Source organism: Lepus europaeus, chromosome 10 (assembly GCF_033115175.1).
Source record: "Lepus europaeus isolate LE1 chromosome 10, mLepTim1.pri, whole genome shotgun sequence".
NCBI lineage: Eukaryota > Metazoa > Chordata > Mammalia > Lagomorpha > Leporidae > Lepus > Lepus europaeus.
The window spans coordinates 99,962,866-99,988,770 of NC_084836.1; the positions used below are offsets into that span (position 1 = coordinate 99,962,866).

Consider the following 25,905-nt stretch of genomic DNA (forward strand, 5'->3'; position numbering starts at 1 on the left):
GTCATGTTGGTACTTAGAAATTTCTGAGTTTGGAGTATTTTGCATTTTGGGTATTTAGATCAGGCATGTTCAACCTGTGCTGGATTTATCAGGAAAGAATGGATATCACCACACTAAGCTTCCCCTTCTCTTATCAATTGCCCTTCTCTATTTTAAAAAAAACAGAAGCACAGTTTTATCAGGCATAGGGGAGGACTGCAGAGCCCTCTGGGTGGTTAGTGGACTAGTTTCTCAGAACATTACTGTCGTGTGGGTGCTGAGAATTGTGGCCAAATGCTCTTGCCCAGCTTGTTTTGGCACGGACGGTATTCTTTTAGGAGCAAGGGTGGGAAAAGGAGCCTTCAGTGGGTCATGATAGGACTCAGTAGTTCTGACTTGTACTGTGACAGGCAGTTTGGGGCTGCATTGTTCAGTTTGCTTGGTGGTCTGGAGAGGTGAAAGGTCTCCGTCCTGCACTGACACACCCTGCTGTGGCCATGCACACGTGTAGAGTCACACGGAGGATCTGTTTTTTCTTTTTTGAAACTTGTATTTTTTTATACCTTGTAAGGCATTTCTGTGTATATGTTTTTTGTACTCTGCTTTTTTTCCCTTCTTTTTGTAAGATTTATTTGAAAGGCAGAGCTACAGAGAGAGAAAGGGAGAGGGGGAAGCAGAGAGAATTTTCCATCGGCTGGTTCACTCCCCAAATGACTGTAACAGCTAAGGCTGGGCCCGACCAAAGCCAGGAGCCAAGAGCTTCATCCGGGCCTCCCATGTGGGTGCAGGGGCCCAAGGACTTGAGCTATCTTCCACTGCTTTTCCCAGGTGCATTAGCAGGGGGCTGGATCAGAAGTGGAGCAACCAGGACTCAACTGGTGTCCATGTACTCTGCTTTTTTAACTTAGTATAGTAGTAATACATATTTTTGCTGTATTACTACATACTTTTAAAATACAATTTTTAACGGTAGTTTACTATTCCATTGTTGGGTTTTTATTTTTTAGATTTATTTTAGGCCAGTGTCGCGGCTCAATAGGCTAATCCTCCACCTGCGCCGCCGGCACACCGGGTTCTAGTCCTGGTCGGGGCGCTGGATTCTGTCCCGGTTGCCCCTCTTCCAATCCAGCTCTCTGCTGTGGCCCGGGAGTGCAGTGGAGGATGGCCCAAGTGCTTGGGCCCTGCACCTGCATGGGAGACCAGGAGAGGCTCCCGGCTCCTGGCTTCGGATCACCGCGGTGCACTGGCCACAGTGCACCGGCCGCAGCGGCCATTGGAGGGTGAACCAACGGTAAAGGAAGATATTTCTCTCTCTCTCTCTCTCTCACCACTCTGCCTGTCAAAATAAATAAATAAATAAAAAAGATTTATTTTATTTTACTTGAAAGGCAGAGTTACAGAGAGAGGTAGAGAGATCTTCCATCTGGCGGATCACTCCCCAAATGCTCGCAATGGCCAAGGCTGGGCCAGGATGAAGCCAGGAGCCAGGAGCTTCATCCAGTTCTCCCACATAAGTATAGAAGTGCAAAGGCCCAAGCACTTGGACCATCTTCCACTGCTTTCCTAGGTCATTATCAGGGAGCTGGATCAGAAGTAGAGCTGCCTGGACTCCAACCAGTGCCCATATGGGATGCAGGCATTACAGGCAGCAGCTTAACCCATTAATGCCACACCGCCTGTCTCCTCCATTGTTTTATGTTTGCTTCTCCTCAGTGCTTATTTTGCAAAGAATTTTTGTCGTAGGACAGAATTGTGCGTATTTGCTTCCCTTAATGTGTCCTGTCTGAATCTAAATTTTAAATGACTGTTTTTTAACCACATATCAGTTGATCTTTGAAATTAAAATATAAGCTCAAAAGTAAATACAATCCCCAAAGCACAATGACATTACATTGACAAATGGAAAGCTCTTTTTGGCTGGTATAATGTAAATATTACAGGCTCTGCCTCTGCAAAAGTTATTTGGCATTTAGCAAAGCTTTTCTAATGAATCTACACAAGAATTTGTTGTCTCTAAGCCTTCAGATCGGATTTGAAAGAAGACTATCTTGCTTAATTCCAGTTGAGGCTGTGATGTGTTTTGGGCAAAATGGAGTTGGGATTGTAATATGGCTTCTGTCATTGACATGCTGAGTGACTTTTAATAAGGTACCTTTCTAGACCTGAATTTCCACATCTCTCAAATAAAACTGAGTCAGAATGATGAGTGAGGCTCCTTCAATTTAAACATTTTCAAAATTTTTCAGGCAATTTGTTTAAGCTATAATAACCCTACTTTCATATTTATATTTTTTCTATGCCAACCACTCAGTCACTACAAGAAGGTACCTCTTGCCAGCAAGCTTTCCTGTCCTTGGATTTCCCTGTGGACTTTAATGAAAAATATGTTGGAGACCAGTATGCTTTCTTGTTGAGGACTTTCCAAATGTTCTGGAAGCAGAGATCCAGCCCAGATCACTCCAGGGGACTAATCCCTGAATAATGTTGTCCTCTGACATGCACACATATTTTCTGATGGTTCTCTTGACCTTGGAACTGGCTGATGACCGTTTGTTTTACAGACTATAACAAAGAAGTATCCCCCCCCCCCCTGCTCCCATATCTGACCAAAATGTGATTTCTTTTCCTGGAAGTGGTCTTTCTGTTGGTAGAGACAGTTCAAGGACATCGCAGTAAAGCTGGTTCCTTGCCTTATTCCTTTTCTGTCTCTCCACTGCTAGTAGGTTTTTAGTATTTATGGTCAAGGAGACCTGGATATTGTTTTTGTATAATTGGTGCAGGGCTCAGGAGGAACAACAAATTATTTAATTGGGTAAACCATAGATCAGGAATCGGGGAGCTGCTGGTAGCTTTGTGAACTTGAGTGTGTCATTTGAATTCTCTGGACCTTGTTCTTCTTTTTCCTCTTGTTCAGTAGAGAATTTACCTAGCTTTAAAGAGATACAGAGGCACTGTGGACAGCACTGGTGACTGCTGGTCACCCCTGTTGGCTGGTGTGACTCAGGGTGACCATGCTTCGATATTGTCAGTGGGTATGTGTCACCAGAGGTTGCCAGAAGCCCCTGTTTTTCACCCACAACTAACAACGTGGCAGAAGTTCAGCAGATGCTAGGTAACAGGCAGCTGAAAGGAACAAGGAGGTTTCTCTGCATAGGAAGGGAGGCTCATGGGAGTTTGTGCAAGTAAGAGAGGTGAGGGATGGATTTCAGTTGAGCTTGTAAAAGTCTCATTCCCACTATCTAGAGGTTGATGTCTACCTTGTAGGTGCACTGAGATTTGGGTGACCTTTTTTGGGCTTTCCTTACTATGTACACATTAGCCTTTTTTTTTCTCTTTTTGTGGTAGTTTGTGCTGCAGCAATCTAATGCAAGAAACAAACAGCAGAGCAAGAAGTCAGCTAGGAGCTGGGAGGGGCTGTCAGCATTTCCCTCCTTCGCTCCTGACTTAACTATGCATCTCTTCTCTTCAGAACTTCAGCTGACTGTTGATTGAATCGGAGTGTTTCTGCTTTCCTCACACATGCCAGAACATTGCTGTTGGCTACCACCTAGAGACCTCGTGACCAAGAGTAGGAACTCAAAGGTGGACATCTTGGGCCAGGACTTTCCTGTAGGAGCGCTGGTCCTCCTGGTGTGGTCTGCACATCAGCAGCGACACCTGGAACTTAAAATGCATCCTCTTCGCCCCCACTGCAGTTCTGCTGAGTCAGACACTGGTGGTGTAGGGCCTACAGAGACGACAACACGTGCCCGAAGGCGAGGAGCACTGTGCCAGAGAGGAGCCTCCAAGTCCCAATAGTGGTCTCCCTGTCCGGGTCCTGGTGGCCGGCGAGCCAGCTGCTCTCTCCTGTGCCATCAGCTCCCACACCTACCAGGAATCCACCTGAGGGTGAGAACACGTTCCGTACCTCCATGACTCTCTGGGAAGTCGCCTTGTAGAGTCTGTTTGTGTTAGGACAGCTGCTGAGTTTATTGAGCAGGTATTTTATCTCCTCAGCCAAGACTCCATTCGCAGAGTGAAGATGGAGAGAAGAAGCTTTTTCCGTGTGTCCTTCCAACAAGTCAGATGACAGATGAGGAGAGACTGAGGTTCGGAGTTGAAGTGAACTTACCCAAAGTCACACTACTAACATGTGCCAGGATCAGAATTTAGACCCAAGTCTGTCTGCCCCCAGGTACCTTTTCTACCACACCAGTTTGTAACCGTTGAGCAGAGCCTGCTCCAGGGGAGGGGCATTCTCAGGAGCTCCATTCTCGGCCTCTCGGCCTCTCGGTTGTGAGCTGGAGCACTCGCTGAGTGCGTGATCTTGTTGAGGGAACCACCAGCTAAGCTTCCTGGAGGCTGAGAGGCAGACGCACTGTCCTCACTTTAACTGCAGTCAGCACAGCAGACTGGGTTGGATTCTTAGGTTCCTGCTGGGGATGTGGGAACTGCCAGTCAATTAAGCCACAGCCTCAGCAGGTGGTCAAGGTGCTTTGCCCGGGCCCACTCCTCACCCTTTACTTGAATGCCCCTCTATCCCAGACAGGGCCCTCAGAGTTTGCCACGTACCTCCTGGTTCTTAGGGTAATCCAGTAATAGCAAATGGACCTGGGGTTCTATAAATAGCATCATGGCAGACCGGGAAGCTGTTCTGTGCAACAGCACAGGACACATTCCGCACTTGAGCTATTTCCTGGGATCGTGTGATGGGAGTGACTTCTAGTGCAGATAAACTCAAATTACTCCTAACTCCTGGGTCTCTGCCCTGCACTCAATCTTGCTTCTATTCTTTGATGTGTCTGTGTGTCTTCTACCCCTGCTACTTCTGCTTTCATGCAGTGGTGCTCCCAAGTCTGCTCCTGGGACATTTCCTGTTCTTGGAACAGCTGCACCAGCCTGGGGTACCCTCTTGCTACTTGATCCTATAGAGAGGTATCCAGTGACTGTGGGCAATTTTCAGATGACCTTGTTCCTCTGACGTCATTAGGTTGCTATTTTTGGCTTTGCTGTTTATGCTGCAGACATTGGGCTGGGATCTGGGAGGAGGAGGAGGAGGGAAGGAGGGGCTGGTCTTGGTTCCCATTATTTTATGGCCTGCTTAAAGCAGGAGCATTTTTTTTTTAAGTTTTATTTATTTATTTATTTATTTGAAAGGCAGAGTTAGAGAGATATTCCATCTGCTGATTCACTCCCCAAATGGTGCAATGACTGAGGTTGGGCCAGGCCAAAGTTAGGAAATTCTTCCGAGTCTCCCACATGGGTGCAGGGGCCCAAGCACTTGAGCCATCTACCGCTGCTTTCCTGGGCTGTTAGCAGGGACTCGAACTGGTAACCATATGGGATGCCAGTGCTGCAGGCAGGGGCTAAAACCCGCTGAGCCACAGCACCAACCCCAGAGTTGTTTTTTTTTTTTTTTTTTTTTTTTTTTTTTTTTTTTTTTTTTTTTTAAGATGTATTTATTCGAAAATCAAGAGTTACAATTGGCCACAATGGCTGGAGCTACACCAATCTGAAGCCAGGAGCCAGGAGCCAGGAGCTTCTTCTGGGTCTCCCACGTGGGTGCAGGGGCCTAAGGACTTGGGCCATCTTCTGCTTTCCCAGACCATAGTAGAGAGCTGGATCAGAAGTGGAGCAGCTGGGTCTCAAACCAGTGCCCACATGGGATGCCGGCACTTCAGGCCAGGGCATTAACCCGCTGCACCACAGTGCTGGCCCCAGAGTGTTTATTCTTAAATATTATAGAGCACATAGTGAATTCTGAGCCTTGGGGAAACCAAGTTTATAACATTGTTTAATTATTTTTCATTCACTCATAAATTTAATTTTTGTAGATATTATTTTGGAATGGTATAGTAATTAAGCATGAGGGCTCTGGACCCAAAAAATTAACCCTCCATTTACTGCTCTGAAACCTTGGATGAGGTGGTCCTCTGTGGCTTGGTTTCCTCTTAGGAATGAGAGTGATTGTGATACTTTCTTCATAAGGGTGCAGTGAAGATGACAGGAGTTAATACCTGTGCTTGGCACATGGTGCACGCACAGTAAATGTTACCAGCTAATAATGCTGAACCACAGTAACACTGCTTCCTGTAATAGCTACCTGAGAAAGTTGAATGTGCCACAGTCCCTGTCTATTCTGAGCTGGTATCCGGAATCCCAGAGTCTGAGATGTGGGGATGGTAGGCACAGTCAACATAAGCCAGAAGGAACATCTGTGTGCACAGCTTTGTCCCTACATGTGGGTGGCATTCCAGGAAAACTAGATGAAGTTCCTGTCCTGGGAAAGCCTCAGACAGTGACTTTCAACCCTGACCGCATCTTAGAATCTTCTAGGAAGATTTAAAAAATAGCAGTATTCTGGGCCTCATCTTCCTATGTTCTGATTTAATTGGGCTGAGCTCAGCTTCAGGGGCTATACAGGCTCTCCAGGTATTTCCAGTGTGCATCCAGATTGAGAAGTGTGTCTCCAGTCCATAGGGATATGTGTCTTTGAAGCTCTCTACCATCTTGCAAAAGGGTGACTCTTAGTAAGAGTGCCTTAAAGCTGGTCCTTTTTCAAGGCTTGAGATGTTTTCCAGTTAGCTGGACCCACTGACCAGGCAGTTCTTGAACTTGGGCATGCATGAATCACCTGAAATGCTGGTCATAAAGAGATTCCTCTGGCCTCGTTCCAAAGAGGCTTCATTCCAGTCCCTCTGGGGGCTCAGGCACTGAGAAGTCATCCCTGATGCACAGTCCCCAAGTCTGCTCGTGAAGTCCCTCACTGGTTCCTGTCTCGTCACCTCACCATTTTCTGTCTTGAATGTGTGCACATTGCTAAATGGTTTGAATTATCAGTCTGACGGTTATAAATGGTCATTCAAAAAAGGAAAATCCAGACAGTAAGAGTCATCTTCGTTGTGTCACCTGTCAATATGCCCATTTGCAACCTTCCAAGTAACAAAAAGGATCCTACCCTAGGGATTTTCTAAAATAATTTTTATACCAAAAAATGCAATACGTAGAGATGCTATAGCTTTCCCCAGCTTCATCTCTGTGACTCCAAAGTAACCAGTTTGGTCTTTGTCACAAAGTAGAGCACATAGTAACTAATCTTAGCAATAATATTACAATTCTGGGATGGAACAGTGTATCAGCTGGCCTTCCAGAGAAATCTCTGTTCAATTTGCTCCTCAGAATACCCACAGATCTCTGCTTATCAGCCTTGGTGGGAAGGGCTCTTCCAGAGACCTACCAGGCTCTGCCAAGGCCCGGGGTCCAGGGTGCAGGGTGGGAGAGGGCAAGAGAAAGCAACTGGCTGGTGACAGCCCGAGTGCTCCTCCCACCAGAGGAAATTTGTGAGGGGAGTTGGCTACTCTCTTTGGAGTCGGAAAGGTTGCTCAACTCCTTGGATTTTCCATCACAGAGCAGGGAAAGGGTCAGGCAGGGAAAGTCTCCTCTCAGCAGGTCCTTTTAAAGCCTCTTGGCTCGACTGGTTTCCTCTCTGGAGCCAGGGAAGCAGGGCTCGGGTGGCGTTAACCCCTCCACTCCCAACAGATGGATGAGCCTCGGAGCTCACGCTCTTGGAAGGCAGAGCCTCCCAGGGCATGGGGCCTAAGGAGCCGTGAACTCTGGCTGGAGAAACCTTCTCTCTGGCCTTGTTAAATCCAACAGACATAATTGCATCCTGCTGACCTTAATTCCACTGGCAAGTTTAATTGGCCTTGGCACTGCCCCACTGCCCGCCCTGCACCCTGGAGAGGCTGTCTGCACAGCTGGTGCAGGCGGGAAAGCCCCTGCTCAAGGGTGGGCAGGGGCTCTGGCAGCCCCTAGCTGGGTGGAGGAGGTTTCCCTGTGCCTCCAGGAGAGCCCGGAGAAGCAGCTTGGGAACTCCCAGGGAGCAGCTGCCTGCAGCGGGCAATCCCAGGGCTCCGGAACCAGGCCAGCCTCCTATCCCGGCATAAGGCACAATGGGGACACTGGCAGGAACAACTGAACCCTCTACCTACTATGTCCACAGCATTAGACTCCCCCCGACCACCACTGCAGGTATCATGCCCGGCGCTCTACACACGTGTGCTGGCGACCCTGGGAAGGAGGCAATGGGCAGAGTGGTTATGAGGTGAGCCTTGGGTTAGTTAAATGGTTCCAGTGCCAACTCTGACGTTGCCTATAACTCAGTCTTCCTGTCACATCTATGAAATGGGGATGGACTAGCTGACATTTTCAGAGCACTTAGTCTGCACCCACACATTGTCCTAAATACTTCATGTTCCTCCCAGTGTGAGGCAGGTGCCTGTCTTACAGATGAAGAAACAGCTGAAAACCTCTGCCCGTTCTCACAGTTGGTGCCCGCGAGCTTCCCTGGTGGAGCCCTAACCCTTACAGAGCAGGGCTGTTGGAGGGACTGTGATGGACACTCAGCAAGTTGCCCACCCCAGGCCTGTTTTCGTAGGAATACAATTAAGTAAGTTGTTGGGAATCAGTAACAACAGTAGCACCACACAAACGCCTCTTAGTTGTCCTGGCCTGGAGTTTGGTCTCTTTCAGAGGTGGCTCTGGATTGGAATTGGGTGGTCTGAAGCTGCTCACCATCTGTGTGACTTCGGGGATAAGACCCCCTCTGTGAGCATCAGCTCCCACATCTGCACAGGGGTCTAACACTTGGCCCCTGGAGTGCCATGTGGGGATCCAGGGAGCTGAACGAATCAAGCCCTTAGCCTGGCCAGGCCTGGCCCTTAGTGGGCACTCACTCAGTAAGTGATTGGTATTGATTAGCACAGTGAGACAAAGGGGATGCAAGGACCACTGTGGGGAAGTAATCCCACAAACCCACGACAGAGCTTTGCCGGTCTATGCTGGGCTCACACGAGCATTGGACAGCTCCGCCCCTGGGGGGCTCCCAGACAGTGGGATCAGCCTGGGACTCAGCCTGGGGGAGGAGGCAGGGTCCAACAGTTGAAACTAAACTAAACATCCTGTGGGGACAAACGAACAGTGCACTAGGAGACCCTAACAATACGTGTGGGTGGGCAACATTTCGACCTTTAGAACACTACAGGATCCACAAGGAGTACCCAGCAGAGAAGGGGAGGGGCACAGGCTGGGGAGTTTTAGGAAAAGCGGAGACTTTAGGCTTTGAGGATGGAAGCTCCTGCTCAATTCCTTTCTTGTTGAGTGGAAAATAGGATGACTGCTCATTGTAGAGCTGCTACCAAGATGATGCCTAAAGACAAGGTAGATAATTTGCAAAACTCAGGGAGAAGCTTCTTAACATTTGCACCCATAAAGTCCTTTGTTTCAGGAGGAAGTGTATGAAGACAAAGACCCATCTCCTTAAAAACCCCTGGCCTCAACCAGACTGCGCGCTCAGCCCTCTGCCTCTCTGCTGAGTCGCCCACCTGGCCTGGTCAGGTGTAATCTCTACTCAACCATGTAACCTCACTCCTTGCCTCCCCCCCCCCCCCCAGTCTCTCAGGCTCTGTCTGGAGAGGTGCCCATCCGCCTTACGGAGGTCCCTTCCCTAATAAACCTTGCTGTTTTACCTCCCGCTAAAAAAAAAAAAAAAAGACAAAGTAGATAAAGCCAGTAGGCACCTGGGAGTGGAGCTCCCTTCCCTTAGGAGAACCTGGGTTCAGGTTGCGCTTTATCTCCTTATAAGCCATATGGCTTTGAGTGAATTCCTTAACCTCTCTGTGCCTCGGTTTCCCCATCTTGGATACCTACATCACTGGTAGGATTTTTACCTGAGTGATTCTACATAAGAGCACGTAGGACACGCTCTGGCACATGGTGAGGGCTATATAGGCAGTAGTTAACTATTTTTGCTTCCTGGAAGAGGCTGTCACCTGGAGAAATGAAGGAGAGGAGGGCCAGGCCCAGAGAAGAGGGTCCCACCGTGCACAGAGACTCAAGGCTGGGGAAGGGGCTCCAGCCCTGGTTTTGCCAGCTTGTGCCAGGAACCCTTGACATTTGTTCATTTAAGAAAAGCACATTCATTTTTAATAGCAATCCATTCATATAGCTCATGGCTCAAACGCAGAAATAAAAGCACACAAATGGTGCCTCCCTCAGCTGCTCCCCGCTTTTCTGCTTATCCTGTCAAGCATCATATAAGATGCCCTCCTTGTGCACAAATGAGAGCACGCCCTGCCTGCTAGTCTGCACACCTCTTCTGCCCCTGGAGGTCACTTCACACCCGCTCACTCACTCATCCCCCTCCTTTCTCTCATCTACTGTGGGTTGCTGGGCTCATTGATAGCTGCAGGAGCTGAGGTGTGGGGCGGAGTGCAGCGATGGCTGGTTTGCAGGCAGGACCTGAACCCAGACGCGCAGTCTCCACAACTCCAGGCTCTCCAGGGCCTCCTCAAAGAAAGGCCCTGGGCCAGGGAAGGCCCTTTGGAACACAGCTCTCAGGTCCCACCTTGGCCTGAAACCCTGCCCTCACCCCCCACTGCCCACCCCCCACCCCCGGCTGTGTGCCCCGCCAGTGCTGCATGGCCACCAGGTGGGCTCAGAGTGGGGCCGCAGAGCACTGACATCTCCCCCTGGCCCCTCGGAAAACCTCCCCAGAAGCACAAGAGAAAGATTTTTTCAACGGAAAAAGCTTTCAGGCCCATGGACATGTTGAACAGGTGCTCCTGAGACAATTTCTTACCCAAAGATGATCCAAGGAGATCCGGATGCCAGGGGCACAGAGCTGGGCCCTGGGGTTGGGGTGATAAGCCCTAGGCCTGCGCAGCTCTGGGGAGCCCCGGGAGATGTGGCATGCAGATAGGCAGAGCCAGGGCCCAGCCTGGGCACGGTCTTGCCCTTTGGCCCTGACTGAGAGCCCCTCTTCTTCCAGGGCACCCCTCTGATCCTGTCCAAGTCGGGAACACTGGGCAAGGCCTAGGGGAAGGGCTGCTCCTCCGGGGCCCCTTGTGCCCCCTCCCTTTCTCTTCTTGCTTGTTCCAACACTGTTCTCCCCCTGGTCAGGCCGTGGGAAGAATGCCGTGTCCTCTGAATAGGGGCCAAGAGTGACAGGTGGTGGCAGCCCGAACTGCATGGCCCCTGGTGTAAGAGATCCTCTCCTCCGTCCCCGCCTCCACTACCCATGCCCCTGCCTCCGCCTCTGCCCACCCGGCCCAATCCCTTACAACCGCCCCAGGACCGCTCCTGAGCAGCCGCTGCACGACAGGCGGCCACCAGGTTGCCCCTTTCTGCTCCAGGTGCCTCTCTCTCAGTCAGGTAGCCTTGGCCTCTTCTCTTACTACAGCCAGACAACAGGAGCATTCGACAGCCTGACACACCTCACTCTGCTTTCTGCAGCTAGAAAGACTTGAGTTAGACAAGCAGAAGCACACGCCTCCTGCCTCATGGCGACAGAAAACGGAGCAGTCGAGCTGGGAATCCAGAGCCTGTCAACAGGTGCCAGGCTGGGACAGGAAACAGAGGGAGGAGTTTGGGAAGGGGCATTTGAATCCAGGGTTGGGCAGGTTCCTTGGTGGGAGTGCTGGGCTGCAAGTTCTTGTGCATGGCATATGGGAAGCCCAGAAACCAGAAAGATCTCTGGGTGGAGCTGGACTGGGCCTGGGGTCTGTGTGCAGTCTTCCCTGGGGACATGGGGAAGGTGTGAAGCCTTCCTGGACAGCCGGTGGGGATGCACCTGAACACTCCCGGCAAGGCGTGGTGGGGTCTGGGGGATCCAAGCCCGCCGAGAGGGCCAGAAGCTGCCCACAGAGGCTGCCAAGGTCCTAGGAGCCCGTCTCTAGGGACCACCAAGTGGCCCTTGAGGCGCAGTGTGCTAAGCATTTGCAAGTTGTTGCCTGGGTGGGGACCCAGGTGCAGAGCTGACCCCTGCCCTGCCTGGCTGGGGAGCAAGGGCTGGGAGGCTGGCGTCCTGAGGGGCGTCTCACTCCCTTTGCAGATGAGGCACCTGAAGGGGCTGCAGGCGAAGAGTCCTCGGCTGTGGAGAAAGACCCTGCTCCCCCAGACCCAGAGAAGGGTCCTGGCCCCTCAGACACAAAGGAAGATCCTGATCCATCCACGCCGAAGAAAGACGCCAACACCCCTGCTCCAGAGGAAGGGGATGTTGCCCCAGCCCAACCCTCAGCCGGCGGCAGCCAGGGTCCTGCGGGAGAGGGCAGCCAGGGTGAGGCACCTGCGGAGGGCAGTGCCGGGCAGCCAGCGGCCCTGCCCCAGCAGACTGCGACGGCCGAGGCCAGCGAGAAGAAGCCAGAGGCCGAGAAAGGCCCCTCGGGCCACGAGGACCCAGGAGAGCCCAAGGTGGGCAAGAAGGTAGCAGAGGGCCAAGCCGCCACCAGGAGAGGCTCACCCGCGTTTCTACACAGCCCCAGCTGCCCCGCCATCATCACAAGGTGAATGCCCCCTGCCTGGGAGCGGGGAGGGGGTCCCCCGGCTCTGTCCCTGGGGCCCTGCTTAGTTCCCCTGTTATGGGCATCGCTGTCGTCACATTCAGTGCCGGGGAGGGTGGTTCTGACGTTTTTTGGTCAGAACGCCTTTGTCCTGGGTGTTGGCTGGGCCACCTGCCGGAACCAGAACTTCACAATGGTTCACCAAGGCCTGGCAGGTCAGACAGGAGAGGTCTTCAAAGACCCCTATGCTGACTCCTCCTCTGCAGGCAGTGGGGGCCCAGAGGTTCCTCTTTGCCCGTGGACTTGGGGCTAGCCAAGGGTAGGGCTGATCTGTCAGGAAGAAAGGGTAAGCCTTCTTCTTAATGTAATTATTGGCACAATAGGAAAAGGTGACTGGTGACTAGCCAGGTGGATAATTGCTGGCACGTTCATAATCTCAGTACAGCACGGGTGTCAGGATGCAATCAGCTATACTTCCTGCTTGCACTGATCTGCTGTAAGTGACAACAGTGATGCTTACTTTATCAGGTTGATAATTGCGTAGTATCAGTTTCATTGCCACTGACTTTCTGAATTAAGAGTGCCTGACTTCTTATTTGTCTCCACATGCTGGTTACCCATCTGAACCACCCTCTTCGCAGCTACTGGTGATCTCTACGAGTATTAACAGTCGGCTGGGAACGGTGTTGACCTTCCTTGATTCTATGCAAAGCGAACTTGGATGCATCTCCCCAGCCTCTGGGGCCAGGTCTGCATCAGCTCCAGATGGCAGGCAGGGCCGCGGGGCTGGGGTCTTCACTTCTGTGTTCTCGCCTTCCAGCACCGAGAAGCTGCCGGCCCAGAAGCCCCTCAGCGAGGCATCAGAGCTCATCTTTGAAGGGGTGCCCGCAACCCCCGGCCCCACCGACCCCGGACCAGCCAAGGCAGAAGGAGGGGTGGACTTGCTGGCAGAGAGCCAGAAGGAAGCAGGAGAGAAAGCCCCAGGCCAGGCTGACCAGGCTAAGGTGCAAGGGGACACCTCAAGGGGGATCGAGTTCCAGGCTGTTCCCTCAGAGAGACCAAGCTCGGAGGTGGGGCAGGCCCTCTGTCTCCCAGCCAGAGAGGAGGACTGCTTCCAGATTTTAGGTAGGCCAAGGAAGCTGGGGGCTGGGACAGCCCTGGGGCACGTGGAGGGGAGGGGAGGGGAGGGGTCCACCCTTGAGTCTGGCTGTTCGGAGTGCTGAGCGGCCCTGAGCTGGGCCTCCCTGAGCTGACAATTCCAGGAGTATTTCCTTTGATATATGGGAAAGAGGAAGTACAGCACCCAGAAGTGTGCACTTGAGCCTGTTGGGGCTGCCTGACTCCAGTGATCACTTTAGATTTTCTTTTGCTTTGGCTAACATGGGACCAAAAAAACCCCAAACTCAGGGAAGTTATTGGAGCAGCACAGACTCCCACCTGGGTGGTGGAATCTGGGATCGACTGCTGCGAGGGCTCACATGTCAGACTTTGGGGGGATAGGGGTTGTGGTGGTTCTGGGAGCCACAGAAGGTTCATGTGTGGGGGCAGTGACCAAGGAGGCTGGGAGGACCATGGAGTGGGCTTGGCTGGCGATTAGACGAGGGGCTGGAATTCTAGCTGGCAGCAAGGGCACTGGGCGCGGGGAGTTTGGGGCTCACGGCAAGGTGCCAGCAGCGGTGAGATGGGGTCAGGAGAGCCCAGAGTGTCCTGACTCCTCCCCTCCCACCCCTCAGGCTGAGGTGCTCTGGGAGCCCAGCCAGCCGGCCTGGTGAGCGGCACAGTGCCACCCAGACAGGGTGGGAGGACCTGGCGGCTGGGCGGCAGCCAGTAGCCTTGCCTCCTCTCCGCGGCAGCGCCCCGCCCCATCCCGCCCCACCCAGAAATCACATCCTCGGGGTGACGGGACCTGAACCATCTCCAAAGGCTGTCTGATTTATCACCAGCGCGGCTTCCCTGCTATTTTTAAAGATTCCATTCCCGATGACTCAGCCTGGGGGCCTTCAAGGCCCGCTGTTCCCCATGCTTACCTCTAGGTGGCAGCCCCTCCTCACCAAATGTCTCCGTTCCTGGGCCGGGGTCGTGAGCCCCAAGTGCCTGCCACCTACTGGTGGTGATTTAGAGGGGGTGGTGGGTGGGTTCAACAACCCAGTCACCATTCAAACACAGAAACCCTACTATCGCGATCCACTTCGTAGCTGCTGTGTTTATTTTTAATGGAGTCCTCACACCTTATAATGTAGGAGAGTCCCAGAAGTCCAGTCAGTCCCCGTAATTCTACCAGAAGCTAGGGACTCCTGATGGAGGCAGAGGCCTCCCAAGGCCACATTGTGTGTTGGTGGCTGTCGGAAGCTAGCCCTCCTCTGCTGGAATCACTTGGTGGACTGAACTTTCCCGGAGGGGACCCAGGCCAGGCAGGAGGGGCGGTGCCCAGATGAATCCTCAGCAGCCCTTGACATTGACGTGACGGCTCTGCTCTGCCTCCTCAGATGATTGCCCGCCACCCCCAGCCCCGTTTCCCCACCGCATCGTGGAGCTGAGGACAGGAAACGTCAGCAGTGAATTCAGCATGAACTCCAAGGAGGCGCTGGGCGGGTGAGAGCTGGGAGCCCGCGCCAGCACCCACAGGCAGGACAGCGCCTAGCCCCCGAGGCCTCACCCTGGCTACACGCAAGGGCCAGACACTGCCCACTTGGACAGGGCCCACGGGCATGTTTGCTCCCGTGTGGTCACACACACTACATGCAGCTCTCACGTGCTGATATGTACTCAGTGTCACTGTCACACGGACACACCATGGGTCAGTCAGTGTTTCCGGTTGGAAATGCCCAGTATTCGCCTGTCTCCATTCCAGACACCACTCTGACCTCCTTGGGGGAAGGTGCCTGCCCCCAGGACCCAGGGAGGGCTCCTGTATGGCCTAAGCCTTTCAGGGTCACATCCGGGGACTGTCCTCCTGAGGAGCCTGTGTACACGGTTTGCAAGCTCCAAGGAGCCTGCCTTCAGCATTGTCCTGGCAGCCCACTCCCAGCTTCAGGAGAGAGTCAGGGTGGGCTGGCATGTGCACTTCATCTCCCAGAGCAGGAGCCAGAGGCACCAGGGGCCCTGGGGCCAAGATGGGGAGGGCCAGGACCCTGCGGACCCTGTGCCCTTCGGAGGCCTCTTGCTCCCAGCCTCTTCTCTCTCCAGGGGCAAGTTTGGAGCAGTCTGCACCTGCACAGAGAAAGCCACGGGCCTCAAGCTGGCAGCCAAGGTCATCAAGAAACAGACCCCCAAAGACAAGGTAGTGGAGGGAGGGGTGGCTTTGTAGGGGGGCAAAGGACTCTTGGGAGCAGGCCCCTCTCACCTCCCTGCACCTGTACTGCTGAGCCTGGGGCCTGGAGGGGAAGCCTTGTTGCACTGCAGATGCTATGCAGACAGAGGACAGACAGCCAGTCCTGCTGCAGGGGCCTGATGCTCCTACCCACAAACCAAACAGCTCAGTCAGTGAGCTGGTCTGGGGACTTGCGCTTCTAGGCAAGGGGTCTTCAGTTCCACGGACAGCAATGAGAGTGGGCTGTGGGCCAGGCCCTGTGTTGGGCACTGGGGTCCCAAAGTGAAGTGAATATGGTTCCCACCCTCAGGAGCTGACGCCAAAGTAAAGCAGCCTGGTGGGGAGCTTTGTCTCCAGCGCCAGCCTGGGCCAGGTTGAGAGGAGACCATGAGCAGACTTGGAGGAGTGAATGCCCGCGTGCAGGGGGAGGCTCACAGCGCGCGGCGTCTGCTCTGTGAGCAGGTGACGGCACTCTGTAGCCTAGAGCACCCAGGGCCGCAGCTCAGGAAAGGGGGGGCAGGGAGGCAGCCTGGACCAGCTGTCTCCCGAGTGAGGGCTTCGAAGGATGAGGCGACGTCTCAGGGGAGAGGGCAGAGTTCCAGGCAGCAGGAACACTGGGAGGAAAGGCCTGAGGGCCAGAAATAGCATGGGAAGCCGAGCGGGGAGGTAGATTCTGGGCACCCTGGGCAGAGGTGATAGGTATGCAAAGGCCCGGAGCCCAGCGGGAGCTGGAGAAGCCCCTCGAGGGAGCTGTAGCCCTGAATCCCGCACGGAGCTCCAAGCACAGGTGGAAGGACTCACTTCCCTGTGTCATCATGTCCTCTCTCTCTGCCACCTGCCAGGGCCTGCATCCCATCTGACCGCTGTATCACAGGGTTCGCTTCAATACCAAACGTACTCAGTGCTCACCTAGTGGCTAGCTATTGAGGACTTTTTCTGTGCGACTCACTGTGCCTCGTGCTAGGGCAATGTCAGTGAACCCAGAGAGTTTCTGCTCCGAGGCGGACGTGTGGCCTAGCGGTTAAGACACCCATCGGGGTGCCCCACCTCCTGCATCGGAGGGCCTGGGTTTGGGCTCCGACTCTGCCCCCGATTCAGCTTTCACGAATGCAGACCCTGGGAGGCAGCAGGTGAGGGCTCAAGTGGTTGGGTTCCTGCCACCTGTGTAGGAGACCTGGATGGAGTTCCCGGCTCCTGGCTTCAGCTCCGGCCCTGGGACCTGAACCAGCGAGTGGGAGACTCTCTCTCTCTCTCTCTCTCTCTCAAATGAATGAATGAAGAGTGAAGTCCCTGCCCTGATGGAGCTGAGGGACTTCTATCTTTTAAAGAAAACAACACACGTGCAGTCAGGCAGGGAGAAGTGCTAGGAGGCACTGAAGCTGAGGTTTGATGGGCCATGCTGGGTGGGTTGCTGGGCCCTGAAGGGAGGGCTGGAGTAAAGGGAGAAGAGGAGTAATTGGGGTTGCCGTGAGGTGCGTGGGGTTTGACAACAGGTTCTGGGTGGGAAAGACACCTAAAGGGATAGCATTGGCCGATTTCCATGGTGTAAATATCTCTACCATGGCTGATCCAGCCCACCAAGGCGACAAGTGGCTTGCATACTTTCTGAAAGTGACAAATACTAGTGGCTTAGACTAGGAAGGCAGTGGTGGAGGAGGTGAGAAATTACTGGATTTGTGGCCTAATTTATTTTATTTTATTTTTTTAATTAATTAATTAATTAATTTATTTATTTATTTTAAGACAGGCAGAGTGGACAGTGAGAGAGAGAGAGAGAGAGAAAGGTCTTCCTTTTTGCCGTTGGTTCACCCTCCAATGGCCGCCGTGGCCGGCGCGCTGCGGCCAGCACACCGCGCTGATCCGATGGCAGGAGCCAGGTGCTTCTCCTGGTCTCCCACGGGGTGCAGGGCCCAAGGACTTGGGCCATCCTCCTCTGCACTCCCTGGCCACAGCAGAGAGCTGGCCTGGAAGAGGGGCAACCGGGACAGGATCGGTGCCCCGACCGGGACTAGAACCCAGTGTGCCGGCGCCGCAAGGCGGAGGATTAGCCTGTTGAGCCACGGCGCCGGCCCAGTTTATTTTATTTTTTTAAAGCATTATTTTATTCATTTGAAAGAGTTACAGAGAGAGGTAGAGCCCGAGAGAGAAAGAGGTCTTCCATTCTGCTGGTTCACTCGCCAAATGACTGCAATGGCCAGAACTGGGCCATCAGCTACTGCTGTCCCAGGCCATAGCAGAGAGCTGGATCAGAAGAAGAGCATTCGGGATTCAAACTGGCGCCCATGTGGGATGCCGGCGCTGCAGGCTGGGGCTTTAACCCGCTGCGCCACTGCGCCAGCCCCTACAATCTAGTATGTCGAGGACTTACTAATGGATTAGGTGTGGGACCTGCGGAAGTGAGAGGAAGCGAGGAATCAAGATAGCTCCTAACTTTTTGTCCTGGTGTCCCTCTGTTGAGGGGCCGGCTAAGGGGAGCTCCTGTGGGGAGGGGCGGGGGCGGGGCTTGAATTCTGATGTGATAGATTTGAGATGCCCATTAGACACCCACAGGAATGGCAAACAGGGAGCTATGCACTGGAATGAACGCCATTTGGAAGAAGTGGGGCCTGACGGGATAGAGCCTAGAGAGGCGAGGGATGAAGGGAGGAATGAGTCCTCGGGCACGCCGCTGTTAGGGAGAGGAGGAGGAGGGAGGCTGGCACAGCAACGGTGTCCCTGCAGGAGCGACACAGGTTGACAGGCTGGGCAGAGAAGGGAGGCAAGGAACCCAGCCTGGAGGAGGCCCACAGGGTGGTGAGAGGGTGGAGGCGGGGAGTGAGGGCGCCTGGGTGGTGCCCTTGACGTTCCTGGCCCCCAGGAGATGGTGATGCTCGAGATCGAGGTCATGAACCAGCTGAACCACCGCAACCTGATCCAGCTGTACGCGGCCATCGAGACGCCGCACGACATCGTGCTGTTCATGGAGTAGTGAGTGCGGCCGCGGGGTGGGCGCGGGGCAGCTGCCGGCGGGCGCCGGGCAAGCCTGGACAGGGCTCTGTGCACACAGCATCGAGGGTGGCGAGCTCTTCGAGAGGATCGTGGACGAGGACTACCAGCTGACCGAGGTGGACACCATGGTGTTCGTCAGGCAGATCTGCGACGGGATCCTCTTCATGCACAAGATGCGGGTGCTGCACCTGGACCTCAAGGTACGCGGGCCGCGGGCGAGCCCCTGGGACCCGCCACCTTCCATCCGAGGGTTCAACGGGTGTATGGAGTGATAGAAGAGGGGAGAGAGACGAACACAGGGGCCCAGCTTTTTTTTTTTTTTTTTTTTTGACATGGATAGTGAGAGAGAGAGACAGAGAGAAAGGTCTTCCTTTTTGCCATTGGTTCACCCTCCAATGGCTGCTGCGGCTGGCACATCATGCTGATCCGAAGCCAGGAGCCAGGTGCTTCTCCTGGTCTCCCATGCGGGTGTAGGGCCCAAGGACCTGGGCCATCCTCCACTGCCTTCCCGGGCCATAGCAGAGAGGTGGCCTGGAAGAGGGGCAACCGGGATAGAATCCGGTGCCCCAACCGGGACCAGAACCCGGTGTGCCGGCGCCGCAAGGCGGAGGATTAGCCTGTTGAGCCACGGCGCCAGCCAGGGGCCCAGCTTTTACAAAGCACTGGTCTAGCGCTGGGGGTTTGTGGGAAGAGCCTGTGGCAGCCCCGTGAGCCGCAAGCTCTGTGTCTCACACATGTGCAGCTCGGAAGTGTCGGAAAAGCAAACGTTCAACACAGGCAGTGTTGGCCTGTGACAGGTGCCACAGATGCTTGTGTTCACTTATTCAAAATCAACTAACATTTGTTGAGGGCCTCCTTTATGCCGGGCAGTGTTCTAGGAGGTGGAGATCCAAGGGCGAGCAAAATCGATACTCATTGCTGCCCTGGTGGTGCTGGCACAAAGGCGTGGCATTAGTACAGCGATGCACACACGGGAGGCACTGCAGAAGCGAGCCTGCTCAGCCCCGTGCACACAGTAGGACGGGCGCAGAAGCCAGACTTTCTGTCTCGCACCTCCGCTCCCCCACTGCTAGCGGCTGCCTGGAGTGGAGTGATGTCTGCCTGGGGTGTGGAGTAGGCGAGGAAGGCACAAGTGCCAGGTGGTCGCCGTCCTGAGGGAGGGCTGGGGGATGAGGTGGACTCTCAGTGCCGTTAGCAAGTAGTGAGTCATTGGCTTGATGAGCACGTGCCAGGTTCCTGCCGCTGGCAGGCCCTGGGCTAGGCATAGAGTTTTATCACGAGGACTACGAAATGGGGGAAACAGGTAATCAGAAAATGACGGCCAGCCGGCACCGTGGCTTAACAGGCTAATCCTCCGCCTTGCGGCGCCGGCACACCGGGTTCTAGTCCCAGTTGGGGCGCCGGATTCTGTCCCGGTTGCCCCTCTTCCAGGCCAGCTCTCTGCTATGACCCGGGAAGGCAGTGGAGGATGGCCCAAGTGCTTGGGCCCTGCACCCGCATGGGAGACCAGGAGAAGCACCTGGCTCCTGGCTTCGGATCAGCGCGATGAGCCGGCCGCAGCGGCCATTGGAGGGTGAACCAACGGCAAAGGAAGACCTTTCTCTCTGTCTCTCTCTCTCACTATCCACTCTGCCTGTCAAAAAAAAAAAAAAAAAAAAAAAAAAAAAAAAAAAAAAAAGAAGTGTTAGGAAAAAGCATGGGAGTGTAACGGAGAAACACACAAGGTGATCTTGGAGAAGGAGATGAGGGCCAGGGCTCCCAGAGGTGGCCCGACACGGGCCAGGGAGATGCTGCCGTCTCTGCCACCTGCCCTGCTCGGGGTGGGGGCTGTCAGCACCCCCACTGCCACACAAGGCCCCGGGGGCAGCGGGGAATGTAGGAGGTTGTAGTTCTAAGCTGGGCAAGAGGTGATGGGGGGCCTGGACAGGAGTGGCGGTAAGGACAGCCCTAGGAAGCGAATTGCGTGGGGGTGGGTAGTTATAGCGGAGAGACCTGTAACCGTAAACCTGCAGGAGCGATTCCCAGGGGATGGCTGAGTGCCTGGGCAGGTGGTGGCCGCTCCGCGGAGCTGGAGGCATCTGCTGCCTGCTCGGTGACCTCGGACGCCTGCCTTTCCCCAGGGAAGCCGGTTTCTTCAGCGGCAGAATGGTCCTCAGTTAAAATGCCTCGCCCCGCGAGGGAACACGATTGGCAGCCTCTGTGTCCCAGGGTGTTTCAGGATAGCAATGAGCTTTTCATCAAGAAAATGCTTGTCGGTCAAGTAGGTTGGGCGACCCTCAGCTCCCAGGCAGGCCTGTTCCTGGGGGGGCACAGCTACGGGGCTGCTGAGGCCCCCTGGGAGCGCAGAGACTCCCCACGAGGCTGAGTCAGCCGCGTTTCCCCCAGCACAGGGGCCCTGGCGCCTTTCTTTTCTGCTCCTGTTTTGGTAGGATACAGGCTGAGCTGGGAAAGACACCATGTCCCGCCCCGAGGGAACGGACCGCTTCTCGAGGGGCTCTCAGGGGCCAGGGCCGTAGTGCAGCCAGGGTAGCCAGCGCTGTGACACCGTGATCCCAGATCGGAGCCCCAGCTGCCCTGCCTCATCCAGCCCCTCGCTGATACCCCTGGGAAGGCAGTGAAGGATGGCGTGGGCCCTGCACCCGGGTTGGGGACCAGGATGGAGTTCCTGGCTCCTGGCTTTGGCCTGGCCTAGATGTGGCTGCTGTGGCCGTTCGGAGTAAACCAGCGAGTAGATCTCTCTCTCTCTCTCTCTCTCTCTCTCTCTCTCTCTCTCTCTTCCTCCCCACCCCAGCCCTGTTGTTCTGCTTTTCGAATAGATAGATAATTTTTTTTTTATGTTTTTTTAAAAAGGGCTTTCTCATGCTCACCAGAGCCCCGACAACCAAAGGCAATGTGTTGAGTGGCCAGGTCAGGGGTGGCGGACAGCAGGGGGAGCTGGAGAGCTCCTGTCTGTCCCGGGCATCACAGGCAATCCGCACCCAGCTGCATGGCCCGTGCGCCCTGGGATTCTGGCTTTTTGGAAGGTGCTCGTTTTTGTATGAAATCTCCTGCCTCGGAGCCGTCGTGAGCTTTAAGACGTCCCTACTGAACCACGAAAGCTCAGCTTAGGCCCATGTTCTGTGTGCTGGGGAGGACAGCAGAGCTGCAGCGGGGCCGGCGGGGGGGGGGGGGGGGGGGGAGGACCCGCCCCGCTGTAACTTGCATTTTCTGTGCCTGGGGCATAGGTTTCCTCTGAGCCTGGGCCAAGTGCCTCCCGGGTGCTTTTGTTAGACACGGTGGTTGGGAGTAGATGCTCCTTGCCCTGGAAGGAATGGCCAGCAGCATCGTGTCCACCCCAGTGCTTACCCATGGGGTACACAGTGGGTCCCTGTTGGCTGGCAGCAGCAGGGGGACATCCAGAGGCCAGTGCTGAAGCTCCAGTCTTGAGTTCAAATGCTGGCTGTGTCATTTGCTCACCGAGTGCCGAGTGACTGTGGCCAAGTCCCTTCTGTGTAGAACCTCAGTCTTCTCAATTGTTTTTTTTTTTTTTTTTTTTTTTTTGACAGGCAGAGTGGACAGTGAGAGAGAGAGACAGAGAGAAAGGTCTTCCTTTTTGCCATTGGTTCACCCTCCAATGGCCGCCGCGGTTGGCACGCTGCGGCCGGCGCACCGTGCTGATCCGATAGCAGGAGCCAGGTGCTTCTCCTGGTCTCCCATGGGGTGCAGGGCCCAAGCACTTGGACCATCCTCCACTGCACTCCCTGGCCACAGCAGAGAGCTGGCCTGGAAGAGGGGCAACCGGAACAGAATCGGTGCCCCAGCCGGGACTAGAACCCGGTGTGCCGGCGCCGCAAGGCGGAGGATTAGCCTAGTGAGGCACGGCGCCGGCCAAGTCTTCTCAATTGTAAAATGGGGATGGGTGTAATGGGTGTAACTGTCTCTCAAAGTAACTGTTTTCTTTTAAAGATTTATTTATTTATTTGGAAGTCAGAGTTACACACACACACACACACACACAGATGTTCCATCTGCTGGCTCACTCCCCCAAATGGCTGCAAATGCCAGAGTTGGGCCAATCTGAAACCAGGAGCTTCTACCAGGTCCCCCATGTGAGTGCAGGGGCCCAAGGACTTGGGCCATCTTCCACTGCTTTCCCAGGCCACAGCAGAGTGCTGGATTGGAAGTGGAGCAGCCAGGACTCGAACCTGCGCCCATATGAGATACAGCGCTGCAGGCAGAGGCTTTACCCACTACGCCATCATGCCGGCCCCTCAATGTAACAGTTTTGACTCAGGGTAACAATCCATGAGGATTGATGAGTTCTCAGGCAGAAAGCCAGCGACACAGGGCCGGGGACTGTCAGCTTCTTGTTGCCATCGCTAGGTGGGGAGACAGGAGGAGCGCGTCTGAGAGCACCCAGCGCCTCGGGAGCCCCTGTTCCCCACGGCAGGCCTCTGGGGACCTGCTGCCTCCGGGGCTCCACGGCTCTGGGGGTGGCCTGTGCTGGCCTCCCAGCCCAGTCCCAGCCTCCAAATTGCTAGAACGGTGGTGTTCTCACAGCCTTTAACGGCGGGAAGCCCCCTGAGCCCACCTACAGGTCTTGGGCTTTCGGGCCAAGGCTTCAGCACCCTTATCCAAGCCTGCGGCAGGAAGTCCCGGCGGGTCTCTGACAGCTGCCCCCTTGCCAGCCCGGGCTGCCCCTCGGAGAGCCTGTGACGGGTGCATCTGGTGGCAGAGGGCACATGAGCTGGGTCAGAGGCCAACCCAGGCCACACCTCTCTCCGCAGCCAGAGAACATCCTGTGCGTCAACACCACGGGCCATTTGGTGAAGATCATTGACTTTGGCTTGGCACGGAGGTACCACCGGGGTGGGAGGGAGAGGGCAGGGCAGCCCTGCGGTCGGCGGGAGCAGGGGTGGGGGAAAAGGGTGCTTGGGAACTGGCCGGGAGCTGTGCTCTGAGCCCTTGGTCTCACCCCCAGGTATAACCCCAACGAGAAGCTCAAGGTGAATTTTGGGACCCCAGAGTTCCTGTCACCTGAGGTGGTGAATTACGACCAAATCTCCGATAAGACAGACATGTGGAGTTTGGGGGTCATCACCTACATGCTGTGAGCCCCAAAGGGGGGGTCTCTGCAGGGGTGGGGTGGGAGTGTGTGAGGGGGTAGTCAAGGCCAAGACTGGCCTTTGGGTTCTGGTGTAGTGCGGGAGGTTGGGAATACTAGGGTGAACCAGGAAAGGGGAACTTTGTACCCATTACATAGATGGAAAAACCAAGGCCCCTAGAGGCAGAGCATCCCAGCTCAGGGCTCTGGACAACACATTTTGGACAACCCAGGGAGGGGGCAGAGGGGCAGTACACATTCTTTTGTGCACTCATCATTCCTCATCCTCACTGTAACCCAGGGAAGCTGGGATGATCATACCCATTTTACAGATGAGAAGAGTGAGGCTCAGAGAGGGGAACTGACTTGCCCAAAGTCACTCAGCCAGACTCAGACCTCCTAGGAGGTGACTCACACCCCGCCCCTTGCCATTCCCTCCCCGCAGGCTGAGCGGCCTCTCCCCTTTCCTGGGAGATGATGACACCGAGACCCTAAACAACGTGCTGTCCGGCAACTGGTACTTCGACGAGGAGACCTTCGAGGCTGTATCGGACGAGGCCAAAGACTTCGTCTCCAACCTCATCGTCAAGGAGCAGGGGTGAGGCTCGGCCTGGGCCGTGACCCTGCGTGCGCTCCCAGGGTGGAAACCGGGCCAGGAGCCCGCAGGGCTGTGGTGCCTCCCAGCGCATTGCCCTCTCTTACCACCCCCGCCCCCGTCCCCTCCCACAGGGCCCGGATGAACGCTGCCCAGTGCCTCGCCCACCCCTGGCTCAACAACCTGGCGGAGAAAGCCAAGCGCTGTAACCGACGTCTCAAATCCCAGATCTTGCTTAAGAAATACCTCATGAAGAGGCGCTGGAAGGTACCGCGGGGCCGGGGCGGGAGGAGTCCTGGCACAGCCCCCAGCCCCTCAGCCCTGCTGCCCGGGGCTGGCCCTGTCTGGAAAACAGGGCTGAGTTTTCTCTGTGTCCTGGGCTGGCTCGTGCCCTGGAGCGCAGACCTCCGCCCACCCCTCCCCTCCGCTCCCCCTGGGTGGGGGGCGTCCGTGTGGGGCTGGGTCTCAGGGCAGCGTTTCTGACCCACCACACCACAGGCTTCCTTCCTTCCCTTTCCACATGTCTGCCGCGCAGCTACTGCATCTGGGCAATGAGGGTGGTGCCCTGGCGCACAGAGGCTCTTGGTCTCTGTGCACTCGTCTGGGAGGGAGCTGGAGAGTTATTAGAAGGGTTCGGCAAGGGGTTCCCCTGCCCCCCAAATACAGGGGTGAGGAGTGCCAGGGCAGAGGTTGCACTTATGCTTTTTTTTAAAAGATTGATTTATGTGAAAAACAAAGTGGCAGAGAGAAGGGGGAGGAGAGAGAGAGAGAGAGAGAGAGAGAGAGAGAGATCCTCCATCCACTGGTTCACCCCCAAGATGGCTGCAACAGCCAGGTCTGGGCTGGGCTGAAGCCAGAAGCCAGAAACTCCATCCAGTCTCCCACTTGGGTGACAGGGGCTCAAGGACTTCTGCCACCCCCTGCTGCCTTCCCAGGTGCATTAGCAGTGAGCTGGATCAGCAAACAGAGGTCAGACTTGAGCCAGTGCTCTGATATGGGATGCTGGCATTTCAAGTGGTGGTTTAACCCAGTGCACCACAATGCCAGCCCTATGGTTGCACTTTTAAAACAGGGGTTTAGGGAGACCTAAGAGGGAGCATGTGAACAAATACCCAAAGGAGGTGAGGGGTGAGCAATGCCAGTACTGAGGGAAGTGTTCCAGGCAGAGGGGGTGGCCAGTGCAAAGGTCCTGAGACAGAAACACTGTTGGTGATTTTGAGGAACAGGTAGGAGGCCAGTATGGCTGGAGTGGGCTGGGCAAGAAAGCAGGAATGAGGTCAGAGAGGAAGGAGGGGACCGGATGTGGAGGCCATGGAGGGACTTGTTCCCCGTGGTGAGGAGCGCTAGGGAAACCGGTTGGAGTGGTTGAGCAGAGAGCCGTGGCGTGTTCAGATCTGGCTGGCACCATGATGCATGTCGTGGCGCCTCCCGCAGCTGGTTGGGGCCCCACACCCTCTCTGGCCTCTGACCTCAGACACCCCCAGCTTCTCCCCTGCCCCGGGGTTGACTAGGATTCCCTTGCCCCTCGCCCTCCAGAAAAACTTCATTGCCGTCAGCGCCGCCAACCGCTTCAAGAAGATCAGCAGCTCCGGGGCACTGATGGCTCTAGGGGTGTGAGCCCCGAGCAGCGGAG

At 55.1% G+C, this 25,905-nt stretch overlaps 1 protein-coding gene across 3 annotated transcripts; it reads left to right on the forward strand.

Moving 5' to 3' along the window:
- Positions 1–2,342: 2,342 nt before the first annotated feature.
- On the forward strand, positions 2,343–25,905 carry MYLK2 (myosin light chain kinase 2). Of its 3 annotated transcripts, none has more exons than XM_062204001.1 (14): positions 2,343–3,867; positions 3,976–4,153; positions 11,251–11,349; positions 11,849–12,299; positions 13,117–13,421; positions 14,783–14,888; positions 15,483–15,576; positions 18,464–18,573; positions 18,653–18,794; positions 23,361–23,431; positions 23,555–23,683; positions 24,123–24,275; positions 24,407–24,539; positions 25,809–25,905. In XM_062204001.1, exons 3-14 carry the CDS (start codon positions 11,298–11,300, stop codon positions 25,887–25,889), a joined length of 1,827 nt encoding a protein of 608 aa, XP_062059985.1. In that variant the 5' UTR covers positions 2,343–3,867; positions 3,976–4,153; positions 11,251–11,297; the 3' UTR covers positions 25,890–25,905. The 3 variants fall into 3 exon arrangements, with proteins under 3 accessions (XP_062059985.1, XP_062059986.1, XP_062059987.1); XM_062204002.1 differs by having other exon boundaries at positions 3,976–4,067; XM_062204003.1 differs by lacking the exons at positions 2,343–3,867; positions 3,976–4,153 and adding an exon at positions 8,360–8,407.